Below are 19,659 nucleotides of genomic sequence, written 5' to 3'. Positions count from 1 at the left end.
AGCTTAAATAATTTGCCCAAACTACGTCAGTGTCTCAAACAGTGTTTTTTGTTTTTTAAAGATTTTATTTATTTGTCAGAGAAAGAGAGCACAAGCAGGGGGAGCTGCAGACAGAGGGAGAAGCAAGCCCCCTGCTGAGCAAGGAGCCCAATGCGGGACTCCATCCCAGGACCCTGGAATCATGACCTGAGCCAAAGGCAGACGCTTAACCGACTGAGCCATCCAGATGTCCCCTCAAACAACGTTTTATCCCTGGGATTGCATTTATGTATTTACATGGCTGTCACCCCACCTAGACCCTGAGTGCTTGGAGAAAGGGGATCTAGGTCTTAGATCATCTCAGTATTCCTAGCCTACTCTAGGTTCTAGCACATAACCTCATTTTTCTCCAGATGAAGTCTGTGGAGTTTTGTTAACAGTTCAGGTTATCAGGACATACTCACTGATTTACTAAATAAGAATCTCCAGAGGTGAATTCCCATAGAAGTGGATAAATAAATGCAGTGGCACTGATAAAGCAAGGATAGAAACCAAGGCTTCCAGACTTTGTCCTCTACACACTTGGTGACATGCTTGTTACCAAGCTTGGACTTTTATTGAGCATCTACTAAGCACCAGCTACTCTGGATTACAAAGATCAGTGAAGTGCATTAACAGTTAAAGCAGAAATTGTTGTTAGAACGAGTTAGTCTGAATCAGCTTTACCTCCTTACTAACCATATAAGTTTTAGCAAGTTACTTTATTCTCTAAGCCTGTTTCCTCTTTTGTAAAATAGAAATAATACCTGTATCGTAAAATTGATGTAAATATTAAATTAGATAATGCATGTAAACTGCTTTGCAAAATGCTTGGAATATGCTTTTAGCTTTTGTTTTCTTTTAAATTCATGAGCTCACATTCTAGGCAGGGCCAGATTTCTTGGAAAATAAGGAAAACTTGGAAATAAGGAAAATAAAGGAGAGACCATATAAGAGTTAGATTTTGTTTTATAACCATCCCAGAACTTGGTGATGTCATTTTTATTGATTCACAATTTGGCGGGTTGGCAATTTGGATCAAGCTCAGTTGGGACAACTCATCTCTGTTCTAGATTGGGTCACTGGGCACACATTGGGTTAATGGTCCGCTGGTAGTCGTTGGCCTTACCCATATTTTGACAGGAGCAATGGTGGTAAGTGGGTCATGGGGACTTATCGTCTAGTAGACTGGCCTGTACTCAGACCCCTGGTAGGGGCCACAGAGTTTTAAGAGGGAGGGAGAGAGAGGGAGTTCCATGGGCAAGCACTTTTCTTGCTTGCAACTCTCTGCTTGCATCATGTTTACTGGTGTTTCATTACCCAAAGAAAAGCACATGGCCAAGCCCAGATTCATTGGGTTCCATCACTTGACAGGTGAAGGGTTGTACATACAGGGATGGAAAGAATTTGTGGTCATTTTTGTAATCTTCACAGAATGGATTTTATTGACTGCTTATTCTGCATCAGGCTTTATGCTGGATAATTTACATGTTACTCATTAAATCCTTACATAAATTGCCTCATATGTGTGGCACTCCCATTTCAAAGATGAGAAAAATAATTATCAGATAACTTAAGAGACTTGTGCACATTAAACCCAGATTATTTGCTTCAGGTTACGGGGTCGCCTTTAGGTGCTGTCTCCTGTTGCTTAAATGGTCACATGGTTGGCTCTTGAGGCAGAAGGTATATGCTTTATTTAATAAAAAATTTGGCTAAAATGGAGTTCCAAAGACTAGTTTTACTTTCTTCCATTTACTAGTTCCAAAGAGTAGTTTTACTTTATACCCATTGAACCATTGGATCATATATTTATTTGCTGTGGGAAAAAATTTTAATTTTACTACCCTTACTATCCTTTAAGACTTTCCAGAAGCTTATGAGGAGTGTTTTAGTGGGTTTTTGTTTGTTTTGCCAGGTCACCTGCATATCCTGGATCTCACCGCATTTTGGACATGACTGAGTGTCTACAATGGGCCAGGTATCGCTGGCAATGGCTGATGGGCGGTAGAAACAGAGGCGAGGATGAGAGGCCATACAGCTATTCCTCTCTGCTTGTCTGCGGGGGCAGGTCCTCTCGGACTCCCAAACTGGCAGGAAAGCACCGGGTTGTTGTTCCCCACCTGTGGCCCTTCAAGGATGAGTATGAAAAGTACTCTGGCACCTACATGAATAACCGAATACGGACAACAAAGTACACACTTCTAAATTTTGTGCCAAGAAATTTATTTGAACAATTTCACAGGTAAAAGTCTTAGCATGTTCTTTGTTATTCTAGTTAACATAAGATCTTTCATTTCTATAACATTATATGTTACCTGAGGTAAGACTTGGGACATTTACTTTGACGATTCTAGTAGAGTTTGTTGTGAAATGATGAGCCCTTATGTTCACATAGCACTTTATAAGTGGTAAATGCTTTCTCTTGACCAGAGAAGATATTGTTATTTTCATATTATAGATTAGGAAACGAAGTTTGTTACACTGGTTTACCCAATGTCGTGCCAGTGATTAGGAGCTGACCCTATAGCCTTGAGTCTTTTCACTCTTGCTTCCGTGTTCTTTCTATTAGACCATGCTGCGTTTTAATTTGAGCTTTTTCTTACTTGATGATATGGGGAAATAGAGCTCTTCACTAGGTGAAGCAACGACATGTAGTTCAGTTTAATATGTATTTATTGAAGCTCTCCTATGAGTTTAGGCATTGAAGGAAATACATATCTAAATGGTGCTCGTTTCCTAATGGAGTTTGCTTTTAGCAAGGGAAACAAGATGCGTATACAATGAAAAGACACAGCGGATGTGACGAGTGTTATAAAGTGCTAACAAGTAGGATAGAAGCCTCAGAAGAGAAATAATGGAGCAAGAGAAGAGGAAAGGGCATTTGAACTTAATTATGGAGAGCGAGTGAGATTTTCAAGGCAGAGGTGTCAGCAAAGCACCTTTCAGATGGGGGAAGGAGTATGATAAGTAAAAGCAGAAAGGCAGTAGCATACATTGCTTGAGGTCTGGAAAGTAGAGCCCTCTGCCTGGCGCAATTAGAAACAAAGCAAAGGCAGAGAGAACATTTAGGGAGATACTATATATACCCTGGCGAGTGGTAAGACCTGAGCTTAGAAAAATGTGGGAACAAAAAGAAGGATTATTACAGATATTATGGATTAGATGCAGGGAATTAAGTAAAAAGATGGTATGAACATATTGAGCTGAGAATGACCAGGAGGATTAGCAGAAAAAGTAAAGACAGGAATAAAAAGAAACTTGGCTAGATGATTTGGTTTTTATAAATGTTGAGTTTGAGATGCGAATGTGAATATACAGATTCTCAACATTCATTATTCATTTTGCATATAGTCATTCTCATTATTCACTGTATGTAGGTTCCATATACATTTATTGAGTGATGGATACGTTTAAAATATAGATGTGAATTTGCTGAATTAATGGCTTTACATGCTATGGGTGATTCTGTCTCTTATGAATTAGAATCTGAAACTTGAACAGAGTTCAGGGTCAGTGCTGTTGGTTTGGATACAGTCCACATGGAAATAATTGAGGCCAAAAAAGTAGCAAAAGGGGCGCCTGGGTGGCTCAGTCATTAAGTGTCTGCCTTCGGCTCGGGTCATGGTCCCAGGGTCCTGGGATCGAGCCCCACATCAGGCTCCCTGCTCTGCGGGAGGCCTGCTTCTCCCTCTCCCACTCCCCCTGCTTGTGTTCCCTCTCTCGCTGTGTCTCTCTCTGTCAAATAAATAAATAAAATCTTTAAAAAAGAAAAAAAAGTAGCAAAAAAGGTTAAGAAAGAATTTTCAGAATACAAGGAGTTGGAGATGAGGAAGGAGAAATGGGGGTAAATTAATTTTGAGAAGTTTAATGGTTAATGAGGAAAATATGTGATAAAAACTTGAGGGGCTATGCAGGATTGAGATTCTATTTCTTTTAAGGAAATGGGCTACTTGAATTTACCTTAGGGGCCAGTGGAGGAGTATTTGAATATATAAAATAAAGGAGTGGAGGAAGTTCCTGAAAAAATGAATCTCATAAAAGCTGAAATAGAAGGGTTGGTTTCAAGGGGAAAAAAAACCTCCCAGGCGTCTTTATTTATCTTGAGCCTTGTTTGAATCTAATGTTTGGACATGCAGATTAACTTCTGAAGGCTAGAGAGTTGGGGTTTTGAAAAATTTATTTCTACAGTGTGTTAACACTGAATTTCCTCTAAATTTTTTGAGCTTTTATTTTTTATTTATTAAAGATTTTTTTTTAATTTATTTATTTGACAGAGAGAGACACAATGAGAGAGGGAACACAAGCAGGGGGAGTGGGAGAGGGAGAAGCAGGCTTCCCGCGGAGCAGGGACCCCGATGCGGGGCTCGATCCCGGTACCTCTGGGATCATGACCTGAGCTGAAGGCAAATGCTTAATGACTGAGCCACCCAGGCGCCCCTCTTTTGAGCTTTTAAAAAGAAAATAGTGTTTTCTGTGATGTTTCTTATGTTTTCACAACCCAAGACTCTCATACCATATATTTAATAAAGAATACCTCATTTATTACAGTAAAGCCATGAGCTGGATATCTACAGGAGTGACAGGTTGTTCAGATATGTCAGGTATGGCTAGTTCACTATTCTGTCACATTGAAAATCAACTAAGGGAAATGTAGGAAAATGCCCTAAGATATTTTTGTTCCTTTTGCTTTAGGCTTTTATGTGATTTGTTAACCCTTCCTTGTGTGTGTTTGGATTGCAGGGCCGCCAATTTATATTTCCTGTTTCTAGCTGTCTTGAACTGGGTGCCTTTGGTAGAAGCCTTCCAAAAGGAAATTACGATGCTACCTCTCGTGGTGGTCCTGACAATTATTGCAATAAAAGATGGTTTGGAAGATTACCGCAAATACAAAATTGACAAACAGATCAACAATTTAGTAACTAAAGTTTACAGTAGGTAAGTGTAACAGGAACTGGGCTAGGGAATATACATGTGTCATTTAGAAACATGCAGAATGTTACTTTCTTCCCCGTTAGATGTGATCAGGACCCTTTTTGGTGATGGTGGTGGTGGATGTTTTCAACTAATATTTATTAAGGACCTGTAGTGAATTTAATTCAGGTGTCCTACCAGAACCAAAATGTATAGATGGTCCTGATTTACGATGGTCTGATTTAGGATTCTTTGACTTTACAGTGTTTCAAAGGCAGTAATCATTCAGTGGAAACCTTACTTCAGAATTTGAATTTTGACCTTTTCCTGGGCTAGCGTATGGTAAGATATTCTCATGATGCTGGGCAGCAGCAGGGAGCCTCATTCTGAGTCAGCCCGGTCATCACGAGGGTAAACAATGAATCATTTTGTACCCATAGAACCAGTCTGTTTTTTTCACTTTCAGTACAGTAGTCAGTAACTTACATGAGATTTTCAACACTTTATTATAAAAATAGGTTTTGTGTTAGATGATTTTACCCAAGTGTAGGCTTATGTAAGCATTCTGAGCACGTTTAAGGTAGGGTAGGCTAAGCTATGATGTTCCGTAGGTTAGGTGTATTACATGCATTTCCACCTACAATATTTTCCACTTGCAAGAAGATTATTGGGATTTAACCCTTTCATAAGTCAAGAAAGATCTATATAAGCCGTTGTCAATCCAAGAGTTGATAAAGCAAAAGCTTCTATAACTTATGTATAAGTGGAATGGAAAGAATTAAACTTCATAAGAAGGAAAGCTAGCAGATAGTTTTTAATCCTGGATGTTATAATTTGGGATTAAGAGGATGGGATATGAAAAATATGAATGGATATGAAAAACAAGATGAGATATGAAGAAAAAGATAAGAGCTACCAGTGGAGGAAAGGGATACTGAAAAATGGGGAAGAATGTTCTTTTTTTGTACACAAAACTAGAGGCTTATAAAACTCTCCCCTTTGCAGCAACAGAAAGCATTCATAATAGGAGGTCTTTTCCAAAGCATATTTGCTGTCACGGAGACCTGTATCTTCAGTATTTATTAAACAGAAAGACTGTGTAGCTAAGAATAGTCTGTAAATGTGAGTTTGGAACTGTGCTGTATATTGTAAATCTACATTTACAAATTATACATGTGATCCTAGTATCCAGAGACAACAAATTATAACACTGCCGTATCTTCAAGTCCTGTGTGCATTGTGTGTATGTTTTACAAAATAAAGATTACTCCATATATTTTTATTCTAATTGTTTAGCCTAATATTGTACCGCAAACACTTCCTGTGTCTTTATGAAAATGAAATTTTCACTTTTCATACTTTTATGAAAATGAATTACAAAGTTTGGAATATTGTCCGGTGTTCCCTTTCATGAGAAATGTATCTATTTTTTAAAAAGTCATCATTAGAACAGATGTGTGAAATTCTGAATCTGATATGTTAACTGCTTTACAAACAAGTTTATGATGTCACCTCTCCCCCCATATTGAGGTTAGGAAGGCTTGGGGAGTATTCTGGGGATACTGAGTATATTGACTTGGCCTGAGGGGGAAACCAGCTCTAGGAGCAGTAATGAGAAATGAAAAGAGAGGGAGTTTGAGGCCTTCTGTGGAGGGACTTCCAACACCAGGCTACTCCTTGAATGGTGTATTAATCAGGGTTGTCCAGAAAAATAGAACCAATAGGAATGAGATTTATTATCAGGAATTGGCTCACATGATAAAGGAAGCTATGAAGCCCCAGTACCCGCAAGCTGGAGTCTCGGGAAGGCCAGCAGTGTGGTTTGAGGGCCCGAGAGCCACAGAGCTGATGGTGTAGATTCCTGTCCAAGTCTGAAGGCCTGAGAACCAGAGATGCTGAGGTGAGGAGATCAGTGTCCCAGCTCAAGCCTCAGGAAGGCAGAGAGTAAATTCAACTTTACTCTGCCTTTTTCTTCTCAAGGGATTGGATGATACCCACCCACACTGGGGAGGACCGTCTGCCTTACTCAGTTCAACTTGAAGGCTAATTTCTCCCAGAAACACTTTCACAGACACACCCGGAAGTAATGTTTAACCAGCGTCTGGGCATCCCTCATGAAGCTGACACTTGAAATTAACCATCAGAGATATTTTCCTTCAGGGGTAGAGAATCTGCAGTGTCTCTCTGATTGGACAGGGACCCCCAAACGTGGGGCGATGATCATTTGGAAGCGCGCATGGTGTGGGGGCGGTGAAAGAATTCACCTGAGGCAGAACAAAGGCGATAGCAGCTTATTGAACACACCACAAGGGAGCCGCGGGCAGGACGGCAGAGGAGACTGCCACGAGGCAGCGGGTGGAGGCTGTTTTTAAAGGGGGAAGGTGAGGAGATCTGACGACATAGGGAATGTCTCCCCTTTTTGGTAATCGTACCTGGTTGAAAGTAACCCATTGCTCAGTTAAGGCTTATGGATATTTTGAGGTGGGTCACCTGATGGGCCTGGCTGTATTCAGCCAGGGGGGTCGCTGTGGGCCCTTTTGCCTGGGTCAAGTTTCCATCGCTCAAGCCTGTTACCTAAAAGCAGCCTCTACAGAATCCATCTTTTTTTTTTAAGTTTTTATTTAAATTCCAGTTAGTGTAATATTAATTTCAGTTGTACAGTGTAGTGATTGAACACTTCCATACATCACCCAGTGCTCATCACAAGTGCACTTCTTGATTCCTAACACCGATTTCACCCATCCCCCACCCTCCCCTCTGGTAACCATCATGTTCTCTAGAGTTAAGAGTCTGTTTCTTGGTTTGTGTGTGTGTCTGTCTCTCTTTCCCCCACCCCCCCCACCCTTTGCTCATTTCCATCTTTTGAGCAGAGAAGGAATGTGGTGAAAGCTGTGCTTGAGGAATATTGGTCCACTCGAGTCCTGGGAACAGGTTCTACAAAGAGGGTAACTCTGCCTCTGCCCATCAGTCCAGGGCATTACTAGCAGTAGATGCAACGTACAGGAAGGGGTTCATAGAAGAGATACTGTGAAGAAGAACCCAATTAAATTTGGTGAACTTTTGCGATTTTTGAGCTTTGGAGGATAAAAGTACCACCAATAGAAACAGGGAGCATTAAATTCACCTCAGGTAGGATGAACTGGAAATGATAGCAAGACAGGCATGCAGTGAAAATGCCCCATGGGCAAATAGGAACATGCTACAGGAGTTCTAGTCAGATGGAAAGGCTATGGTAAGCAATTTTGAAGTCATCAGTCTGTTTAGAGGTGATTTTGAAGTGAGGAGTTTGACTTAAATCCCCAAGGGAGAAAATGTGAAGAGCTAGAAGACTGAGCTTTGAGCCCAGAAGTAGGCAAGCACTTCCTTCAGCCTCTGAGCTGACTTGACAGGTTCCCTTCGACAGATGCTGCCACTGTTTCTTCTGACATCTCAGAGTATTTAATACATTTCTTGGATTGACTTTAGTGTTCTTGTTTAAACTCTAAGTTCCCAAGATTGTAATTCTAAATTGGTCAGACTAGAGATTTGATTCTATTCTAGTTACCAAGTCTGAACAAAAGACATTTAGGTTCAAAAGGCTAGTTTTCTAATAAAAGATATATTTTGAACAAATTTAAGGCTCTTTTGACTGACCAAGAGTTCAATAGATGATGTAATTTTTGTTTTGTTTACTTTAGGGAGAAAAATAACTCAAAGGCTTATCCTGATAGTAGAATTGTCTTCCAGTTTATTTGAGCACAGAGGAGATAGTTAGGGCAAGCTGCTCACATAAAGTGATACTTAAGCTGAAACCTGAAGGATTCTGAATTCTGTTCATTATTAGAATTCTTCAGTGACTTTCTCAACATCCGTTTTAAAGATCCAGAAACAAAACTAGCTTTTTTTTCCTCCTTTGTAGGATGATATGACTTGTACTTAGATAAGGAAAAATTTGGTCTATTTTTTTTTCTTATATCTGATCTAAAGCTAACCAGAAAAACTCATGTATTATAGAAAACTAAAAATAATAGGAAAAGCTCATGGTTTTCATTTTAAAGTCATGAGTATTCTACTAAAATACTGCTATGAATCATTTGATAACATTTATGTCTTTATCATGTGCCAGGGATAGAGAGGTGTTATTGATACAGTCTTACCCTCAAAAAATAGTTGTAGGAAATAGTATTTTAGAATGATTATATGATGAACAAAGTCCAGATTTTGAACAATTTAAAAATTACTCAGCAATACCAAATTTAGCAAATGGGAAGAATGCTTCTTATATGTATTTTTAAATATAGGTTTTTGTCTATAAATGATTGTTGACTTCTAGTGCTAGGTTTAAAGTTGATAATGTGTGTTTGTTTGCTTTTTTAAGTTCTAAATAAGTTCTAATCCTGATTTTCTCACTTAATAGCTATATTTAGCTTTGGGCAAATTGCATAAGCTAGCTAAACCCCAGTTCTCTTCGTTATGAATTTAATAGTAATAAAACAGTAATCAATAGAACCTAGCCCTTTCTAAGTGCTAAGTAAAGGTTAGCCACTATGATGATTTTTGTAGGTTAGTAATAACTATTAGCTGGAGTTTGCCACATTATCAAGTTATTTAATCAACATTTGAGAACTCTTTAGGACATGGCATGATTTTGTAAATATTAAAATTGCGTAGTGGGAGACCTGGTATAATTTTTTTCTCAGGTGTCCTTTTGGACGTAGTCCAGATCTATTTTAGATGATTTGCATATAAACTTAAAGAGAAGATGCAATATTCTATTCAATTGTTTAAGGTCTATCCCAAGGTACCACTTTATGATTGTATTTCATAATAGAATCTGGTAACTTGGTCCTTTTATCTGTTATTTTATGTAATTTGCTTTTGTTTGGTATTGCAGAAGAAATAATACCTTTCACCCCCCATATTGTTCTTGGAACAAATTATAAGGATATAAAGAAATAAAGGTAGGTTGTAAGACCATGCCTTGTCGATTTAAACAGGCTAACTTAAATTTTTATGAAATGCAAAGACATCACTTTAGAAAACAAATTATTCCTCAACAAAATTAAGGTGAAAGTATGAAGCCATTAAATTGTGCAAGCTTTTGGAAGAAGCGTATTAACATTTCTATGCAGATAATTTGATTCTTATTTGTAATATGTGGTCTTTCACATGGTGTTTGTCTTTGGGCAAGTATCTTGGGAAATAACACACTAATATAGAAATTAAACATTTAAACTTTATTATACCTCAATTAAGTTGGAATGAGCTATTATGGAAAACCTAACTTTCTCAATATTGCCTTTCAAATAACAGCTGTTTATAAGGTTTTAAGTTTTGTTTCAAGGATAATAGAAGTGTGTTGAAAACAAAACTATTAATCACTTAACAAATTTGAGTGCCTTACTGTGTTGTAGGCCCTGAGAGATTGAGATTTAAAGGAAAAATAGATTTAAAAAAAATAGATACAGTGCCTTCCCTCCAGGACTCTACATTATTTTCTGATCTTTAAAAATCACTGTGTTGAATTTAGGAGTTTCAAAATACTGGCTAATGTTAACATTTTAGGACTATCATAAATTCATGAATCTCGTCAATTCATAGAATTTCATGCTGCTTAAAATAAGACTAAACATCAGTGGCCTTCTAAGGTAACCAACCTTTTGTGTGATGTTTTCGAAAGTGATGGTTCTTCAAATTCGCTTTCTAATATACAACTAAAACATTTTTTATTTGGTGGTCATCAGGAAGTGAGTGTAGCTGGAGTAAAGTCTGCTTCTTGAGAGATGGGCTCTGGAGCTACCAGCCTTGTTTTAAATCCCAGGACCACTTAGGAGCTGTGTGACTTTGAGCAAGTTACCTAATTTGCCAAAACCAGTTTTTCTCATTTATAAAGGCAGAGGGGCAGGGATCATAGTTCATTTATAGGACCAACCACATAACATTGATACAAAAATTAAATCAGCTGGTGAATATAGAGCATCTGTTAAATGTTTGCTGTTGTATGCAACGATTATTCATTATTTGCTTATTATAAATTTTTTTAGCATCTTATGGGAAAATGCTAAAAAAATCAGAGAAAAATTTGTTCATAATTCTCATCTTTCTCTCTTTAAATTTGTTAAAGCGAGAAGTAGAAGTTTGCATTCTCCACCCTTCCTTCTTACCTCTCCCCTTCCTCCCACTCCAGTGGAATCACAGTTAATAGTCCAGTGTGTCCTTCCCAATGTTTCCCAAGGCTTATGTAGCAAAGATGTGTGATCTTGAACTCTTAAAGAAGCGAAATGGGTCTAGAAGTTTGCCTGAAGGAGGGATTGTGAGAGCAATGTTCTGTCCAATGAGAGTAGTTCAGAAGCACATACAACCAAGTAGGTGCACGAAATTCTAGCTGAACATTCAGGCTGTGGGAGAAGAAGGTCCTCCTACTAGCTTTAATTCTTTGTTGGGTAAGGAAATATAGTCTCCTTTTGAGTCTACCGCAGTGAGAAATCTTCAGAGCTAGTTAAATGTGGCAGTGAGCATTGTCACTCGCTTGCAGTTGCTTTCACACACGAGCTCTCTCTTGCCCTATGTCTTTGTACCTTGACTGATACACTGTCCCACCTTTCTTCACCTGAGTCACTCTTGGTCATCCATCAAGACTCACCTCCTCCAGGGCTAAACACCCCAACTATTGGCTCCCATAGTAACCTGGGCATGCATACCTCTCTCTTATGAAAGTACTGTTTGTGTCTCTTTTTCTAATTTCAACCATAACTTGTATAGGGTGGTGACCATATATGAACCATTTGTGTTCTTAGCACCTAACGTGTAACTGGCATAAATTAAGGTCTGTAGATGTTTATTGATCTGAACTAGCTAGCTGCTGGGCAAATTAGGTATTTTTTTTGAAATCCTGGTGTATACTCCAAATAGGGAAAAGTGAAGTTAATTATGAAATTGGCTTCATTTAAATTTTGTTCCAATGTAGAATAAATAAACTTGTCCTTTAGAGGAATCCTACCTCTTATGTCTGAAAGAAAAATAAAATTCCTAACCCTAAGAGTCAAGTCTGTCTTCTCTTCCTATCTTTACAAATTCTTAGCAAATTTTCCTTGTAGCTTTCCTCATAGAAAAAGTAGAGGCCATGAAACATGAATTGTGTACCCCCCATTCCTTCGTGGATCATTCACATTTTCAACAACTTTCTTCTGACCTTAGATGAAGAGGCACCTCCCTTTATTGTGATAGGAATCCTTTCCTCTGTGTTGTTAATCCCATTCCTTGTTTCTCCATAGCTTCCACCAGCATCCCCCACTCAGTGCTCTGTCTTCTACCTTGCCTGTTCCATGGACTCCTTTCGTACATCTCATGTTCATGTCCAATTACTCTCATCCTTTGTCCTTTGACTTACCTTTCATTGCAGTGGCTGCTTTTACGCCTTATTTCCTTTCATAGCTAAACATCATGAAATATTCTACTTCTTCAACTTCTAGTCGCTCTCTGGTTCATGGAGGTCTCACTTCCTTATTCATACTCCCAGCAACAATTTCACTCTATCAGCATTTTCCATAGTCAACAGACATCCTAATCACTGAATACCATAGGCTTGGCCCCTTTGCTGCTTCACTAGGATTACTCCCTTTTTGAAGTTTCCTTCTCTCTAGATTTCTCTGATATTACTTTCTCTGGGGTCTCCTTCCACTTCTTTATTACCTTGAAGTCTCCTTCCCTAAGGAATCTCATGTCCTTACCTGGTGTCACCTGCCCTCTATGTTCCTAGGACTTCCACATTTATATCTGTACCCATGAGCATAAGATCAGAACCCTCAAATTGCAGCACATCCTCGGTTTCACATCCCGCTTCAGATAAAAACTTTCCAATCTGAGTTTATTATCTGCCCTCTCATGCAACTAGTTGATCGAAAATTTGAGATGTGGTGAAAGGCACCATTCAATCATCCCATCATACAAGTCAGAGACTGTAGAGTCATGCTTGGTAACTCCTTTACATGTAGTTCAGTCATAAAATGTGGTGTGGTAAGTCCTAAAACATGTAGTTAAGTCAAAAAACCCAAATATGTCTTGAATTAATCTTGTGTTTATCTCTGTTGCTGCTGCCTTCTGACCATCTTCATTCTTCTCCTGAATTATTTCAATAACTTCACATTAGTTTTTTTGGCCATTCCTACACCAAACTAGCTTGACACCCAAAGTCCATCCATTACTCTGTCACAGGAGTTAGTAAATAGAAGTAGTATCCCATCCTCCTTCTTCTGGTGAAGCTTGTGAATCCCCATTTTCTATGGAATGAAATCACTACTCCTAGATTTTTAGGACTGAACCTTTGAAATATGACCCATACCTATGTTTTTGGATGTTCTCTCTTACTTTCCTCCACGAAGAGTGAACGGGTGTGCACAAACACTGGGAAAAAGAATGGTAAGGACAAAATCATTGATTTGCCTTTCTCTGTAAACTAACCAACTCTTTAGGTAATCAAGGATTTCCTTTAGTTGGATTCAACCTGGTGCATTAGATATTTTGGGAAAATAAGCCCTGAAAATGTATTTCTTAGGTAGCCCTTTAAGCTAAATATTTCTTGAAATAACGGATATAATTCTGTAGAGCAGAAAGTATACAAGTTTTGCCCTAAGGTGGCATTTCTATTTAATCTGATGCATAATTTAGAATATAGCTATCTCCCAGGCATCTTTGACAACAAGTGTGAATATTTAGCTCTATAAATGTAATTGGAAATAAATCTTTACTTTTGAAATAAGTGTATTTTTGTGACAAATACCAGTTTTTTATGGTTATTAGGTAGGCAATAAGGGAATGGGACAGCCTTCCTAATATTGGTTGGTGACACTGTGTATGAAATGCTGTTTAACCAGTTGATACGATGTTCTGTGATACAGATTTCCTCATTCTACTCTAAGGAAAACGCTTTCTGAAGCATAATTCATGCAGGTTAGTATGAAAAGGCTTGAGAAGTATGGCAGAAACTTTAACATAAAGCAGGGTATTTAAGGCAAGACAACTTCAAATGATGTATCTTTTCTTAAAATGAATATATATGGCGGAAAACTACACTTCTGAAAAGGGTGAATGTTTTCCATCCTTCTTTTCTAGTGATTAGCTGCATCAGACTCAGGACTGTCTTACCAGTATTTCTATTAAGTGATAATTAGAGGTGTTAATAAGTAGTATAATAATTTTTAAAATGTTGAGTATTCATTTTATTTCATTTTTAAAAAAATTTTTAAGACTTTATTTATTCATTTAAGAGAGAGAGACAGAGACAGAGAGCACACAAGCAGGGGAGAGGCAGAGGGAGAGGGAGAAGCAGACTCCCTGCTGAGCCAGCCAAGAGCCCGATGTGTGGCTCGATTCGAGGACCTGGAGATCATGACCTGAGCCAAAGGCAGACACCCAACCATATGAGCCACCCAGGCGCCCCTCATTTTATTTTTATTTTACTTCCTTGGTGTTTTCTTTAATTCATCCTATCAGACAGACAGGAAGTGCTGTGAGAGTAGATGTGTCTTGTGCATTTCTGGATCCTTGATACCTGACAACAGCAGTACACAGGGATTGTGTTGTACGTGAGTAAACCCAGCAAATGTTCATTTTATTCCAGTTACACCTCAAACAGCATAATAGTTCAAAATCTCAAAGGACAAAGGAGCTGAGAAATATGTTTTATTAGCTCAATAACTCAATTTTCAGGTGAAACAAATTCTGGAATTTAGGTTTTCTCTGGCTTCCCTTTTAACATTTAATGGATTAAAATTCACCCTAAGGGTTTAAACATGCTTTAAATTATACACAAAACTGAAAAAATAAGACTATATATGTTTCTGTCTTCATACTCTCTTTATACTTTTGTTTCCCCCTAATGTTAGGAAAGAGAAAAAATATGTCGACCAGTGCTGGAAAGATGTTGCTGTTGGGGACTTTATTCGCCTTTCCTGTAATGAGGTTATTCCTGCAGACATGGTCTTACTCTTTTCTACTGATCCAGATGGAATCTGTCACATTGAGACTTCTGGTCTTGATGGAGAGAGCAATTTAAAACAGAGGCAGGTGGTTAGAGGATATGCAGAACAGGTAAATAATGTGTTCTCAGTTGGTGATTTATTAACATTTTCTTTTCAGAAGATTTTCACAGGTACATATAAAGAGATTTTTAAATTCATTTTTACTATTACAAAATAGAATCCCAGAGGACTTAATCCATTTCCAGCTATCTGTGGAAGTGTTTTATAGATAATAGGATGTAATGACTTTGAAGTTCACACATTTTAGTCTGGCAATCCTATATTTTTTGGAACTGAATTAAAGGAAACGGAATTACTTTGCAATTTGGAGAGTTATTTTGCAATGGAAATAATCACCTTCTGTTCCTAAAATCTGTAATTGCATCTATACCCAGACCTTTTGAGATTCGTGTAGCTTCTCTTGCCACAGAGCTTCTAGACCTTAATAGACCCTGCTGTGGCGAGGGAAACAAGAACTTTAAAGTTATATTAACATGAGTTTGAATGAATTCCTGTTTTGATATTTAATTACTGTGTGACCTTGGGCAAGTCACTTATTTTATGTATCAGTTTATCTTAAAGTAGAAACAATAATGCCTGCTTCATAGCTTTGCTGTGAGATGCAAATGAGGTAATATATGTAAAAATGTCATGGATAGTGCTTACATATCAGTTTCCTTTCCCTTTCTCTGGAAACACTTGAGATGAAGTATTTTAAAAATTAATGGTCTTTTTAAACTTGCCATTTGCAACGCCGTGGAGGGTATTATGCTAAACGAAATAAGTCAGAGAAAGAAAAGTATCATGTGATCTCACTGATACGAGGAATTTGAGAAACAAGACAGAGGATCATAGGGGAAGGGAGGGAAAAATGAAACAAGACGAAACCAGAGAAGGAGACAAACCATAAGAGACTCTTAATCTCAGGAAACAAACTGAGGGTTGCTGGAGTGGAGGGGGGTTGGGAAGGATGGGGTGGCTGGGTGATGGACATTGGGGAGGGTATGTACTATGGTGAGCGCTGCGTATTATGTAAGACTGATGAATCAAAGACCTGTACCTCTAAAACAAACAATTTTTGTTTATGTTAATAAACGTTATATGTTAATAAAAAAATTTAAAAATAAGCATGCAGGTATCAAAACTAAAAAAAAAAATAATGGTCTTTTTAAAACTGAACTGTTCAGTCAGGTTTTCTTCATCTTATACTTGTAAACTAAAAAGTGTTTTAGCCACATAAATGCCCTAATCTTTAGTAAATTTCATCATCTGATGTAACAATGGGCCATCTTTCTGTCTCTGGATTTAATTTGGATCCTGTGATTGATATGCCTCTCAGCTTGTCATTGTCACTTTTGTGAGCATTTATATACCTAAGACATTGGTAAAAATCTTATACAATTTGAGATTCTGTTATATACCACTAAGTACCTACTTTAAGGGTGATGGCAGTTGATTAGTCATCATACTTTGGGTTCAGTTAAGGGTCAGTGCTCTGGAATCCCATGACCTAGGTTTGCAGTCCTATTTCTAAAGCCTGCCTTATGTGGAAACCTATAGCAAATTATTGATCTTCTTTGTGCTTCTCTGTCTTTATCTGTTAATTAGACCTAATTATAACACCTACCTTATGGGGTTTTAAAGAAGAAATTAATATATTTAAAGTACATAGTCGAGATTCTGGTACATCAGAAGAACTCAAAAAATTGATTAACAAATCAAATCATATGATTATATAACTCAGATTTTCCATACATTTGCTGTGATATGTTAATGCGTTACAAGATATATCAATAGTATTTCTTTTATTAAGCGAACATTCATATAAAAACAAGGAAATGAGATAAAGTTCACATGGCTTATTCTTAGTGAATCTGTGCCTGTGTTCTATAAAAACCCTTTACTTATTTGCTCATTGGTTTCATCAAGCATTCTAAAATTATCGTTTAATCCATTAGAGAATTTTGTAAGATGCTGATGTCCAGCTTATTTTTAAATTTTAAATAAAATGTGTTGGAATTAAATGTATATGTGCTCAGAATGTTCACATATATGCTTAATGCAAATTAAGTGATATACGTAAAAATGTCATCGTTTTGACATTGAATTCTTCTTGTGTTGTGATTTAAAATGTATGTATAGTTGTTTGTTTATTTATTTATTTATTTATTTTTAGGACTCTGAAGTTGACCCAGAGAAATTCTCCAGTAAGATAGAATGTGAAAGTCCAAACAATGACCTCAACAGATTCCGAGGCTATCTGTGAGTGATAAATGACTTACCTTTGTTGGTGTGAGTGGAATTGTTGATTGCGGTTATATTTAACTCAATAAAATATATGTGTCCATATATCCAAGTTAAATCACCAAAGGCCATGTGTTTAGCCATCTATTAATTTAGCTTTATTTTAATCATTTAGTTAAATATTTACTTATGTATGATTTAAGAACCAAAAGCTTCTTCTTAAAATAGTTATAAAGTCTCTGTCAGTAGCGTAAGAATGTTTTCCACGAGCTCCATAGTAAGCCCAAGACATGGTGTTTGGAAGGAGGTGTCTGGAAAGAACTGGCAACCGAAGTGACAGGATAAGATAGTGTCCTCCTGCAGAATTAGAGTATCAGGTGGATATTTCTGGTTGGCAAAAGTTAGCCAAGGGTTTGGAACATGTGTAAGAAAAAGTATGGGAAGTCCCAACAGTGTTCATTTTGGAGACTTCTCGTGGTATCTATGTCCCTTTTGTAAGGGTAGCTAGAATTTGAGGTCTTACCTAATTTCAGGTCTGGTGTTGGCCACTTTAGTGCTTTATGCCTTGAACCAAGTTATTTATTCTTTTTGATCTTCAGTCTCCTGATTTTTAAGAGGAGATAATTAGACCTACTTCATAGTGGTGATCTGGAGACAAAATGGTAGAGAAAATTTCCAACGCCCGAGTTATCCTGATAACAAAGCATACAAAGACATATGAGGAAAGATCAGTATTCTGCATGAACATAGATGTAAATATTCTACACAAAATTATAGCAAGCCAAATCCAACAATATGTAAAAAGGATAATACATCATGACCCAGTGGGACCTATCCCAAAATTCAGGGTTGGTTTAATATTAGAAAAAAATCACATGATATAATTCACCATATGAACAAGTCATAATTAACAAATTGTAAAAGAAAAACCAAGTGATCATCTCATAGATGCAAAGCATTTGACAAAATCTCACTCCTATTCTTGCAAACTGGAAATAGAAAGGAACTCTCTCAACCTGATAAAGGGCATCTATGAAGAACCTGCATTTAGAATCATTCTTAATGATGCAAGACTAAATGCTTTTAAATGTTTTTTCCCCTAAGATCAGGAACAAGACATGGTTATTCACTTTTACCACTTTTATTCAAGATTGTGCTGCAGGTTCTAGCTAGTGAAGTCAGGCAAGAAAAGGAAATAAAAGCTATCAAATAAGAAAAGTAAGACTGTCTTTTATTTGTAGATGGTTTGATGTTCTTTGGGAAAAACCTGATAAAATTTATAAGAATTTAATAAGTGAGTTTGACAGGGTTGTAGGAAGTGTCAATATACAGAAATCAATTGTATTTCTATATATTAGCAATGAGCAACCGGATACTGAAATTTTTCCAAATACAACTTATAATAGCATCAGAAAAAATGAAATACCTGAGGATAATTCTGACAAAAGATGTGAAACACTTGCACACTCAAAACCATGGAACACTGCTGGGAGAAATTAAAGACCTAAATAGTTGGAGAGATATATGTTGTTCATGGGTTGAAAGACACAACATTCTTAGGATGTCAGTTTGTCTCCAAATAGATCTGTGGATTCAGTGTAATCACAATCAAAATCCCAGCATGGTTTGGGTTTTTGTTTTTGTTTTGTTTTGTTTTTGGTCTTTTTCTAAAAGAAATCGACAAGTTTATTCTAAAAATTTATATGGGGGTGCAAAGGACCCATATTAACTTAAAACAACTTTGAAAAAGAACAAAGTGGGAAGCTAACACCGCCTGATTTCAAGACTTCTTGTAAAGGTACAATAATCAAGTTAGTGTTGTTTTGGCATAAAGACAGACCAGTAGATCAGAAGAGATTGAAAGATTATAGAGTCCAGAAATTGATCCACACATTTACAGTCAGCTGGTTTTTGTTATCCATCAATGTGCCTTTGACAAAGGTACACAAGCAATTTAGTAAAGAAAGATTACTGTTTTCAACAAATGATGCTATAACAATTGGATGTCCATATTCTAAAAAATAAATGTCAAGCCATACCTCTCACTGTGTAAAAAACTTAACCAAAAATGGAGCCTATGGTTAAATGTAAACCTAAGATTAGAAACTCCTTACACATAGAGGAAACATAAGGGAAATCTTTGATACCTTAGGTTAGGCAAAGATTTCTTGGATACAACACCCAAAGCACAATCCATAAAAGGCCAGAAATAGAAAAAAGAACTTCATCAAAATTAAAACCGTTTTCTCTTCAATGACACTGTTAAGTGAATGAGAAGATAAGTCACAGACTGGAGGAAAATATTCGCAATGCATGTATTGGACATAGGACTTGTGTTCAGAATACATAAAGAAATCTCAAAACTGAGCAGTAAGAAAACAAACAATATGGTTTTTTTAAATGGTAAAAAAGTTTGAACAGACACTTCACCAAAAAAAAGACACTTCATATGTAGATGACAAATAGCTATGTCAAAAGATATACG

The 19,659-nt window shown here is 37.2% G+C and overlaps 1 protein-coding gene across 2 annotated transcripts in view; it reads left to right on the top strand.

The window, feature by feature from the left end:
- The window catches only part of ATP10D (ATPase phospholipid transporting 10D (putative)), a 101,081-nt gene that overhangs the window by 25,488 nt on the left and 55,934 nt on the right, over positions 1 to 19,659 (top strand). For both annotated transcript variants that reach the window (XM_028092543.2, XM_028092541.2), the window contains exons 2-5: positions 1,937 to 2,263; positions 4,762 to 4,956; positions 14,796 to 15,000; positions 17,107 to 17,192. In XM_028092543.2, the coding sequence (XP_027948344.2) occupies positions 1,974 to 2,263; positions 4,762 to 4,956; positions 14,796 to 15,000; positions 17,107 to 17,192 (776 nt within the window). In that variant the 5' untranslated portion in view covers positions 1,937 to 1,973. The remainder of the gene's footprint in view (positions 1 to 1,936; positions 2,264 to 4,761; positions 4,957 to 14,795; positions 15,001 to 17,106; positions 17,193 to 19,659) is intronic.

Source organism: Eumetopias jubatus, unplaced genomic scaffold, assembly GCF_037043125.1.
Source record: "Eumetopias jubatus isolate StellerSeaLion01/CBP00866 unplaced genomic scaffold, mEumJub1_p1.0 scaffold_2, whole genome shotgun sequence".
NCBI classification, from domain to species: Eukaryota; Metazoa; Chordata; class Mammalia; order Carnivora; family Otariidae; genus Eumetopias; species Eumetopias jubatus.
This window is presented reverse-complemented; position numbering and strand designations above follow the sequence as displayed.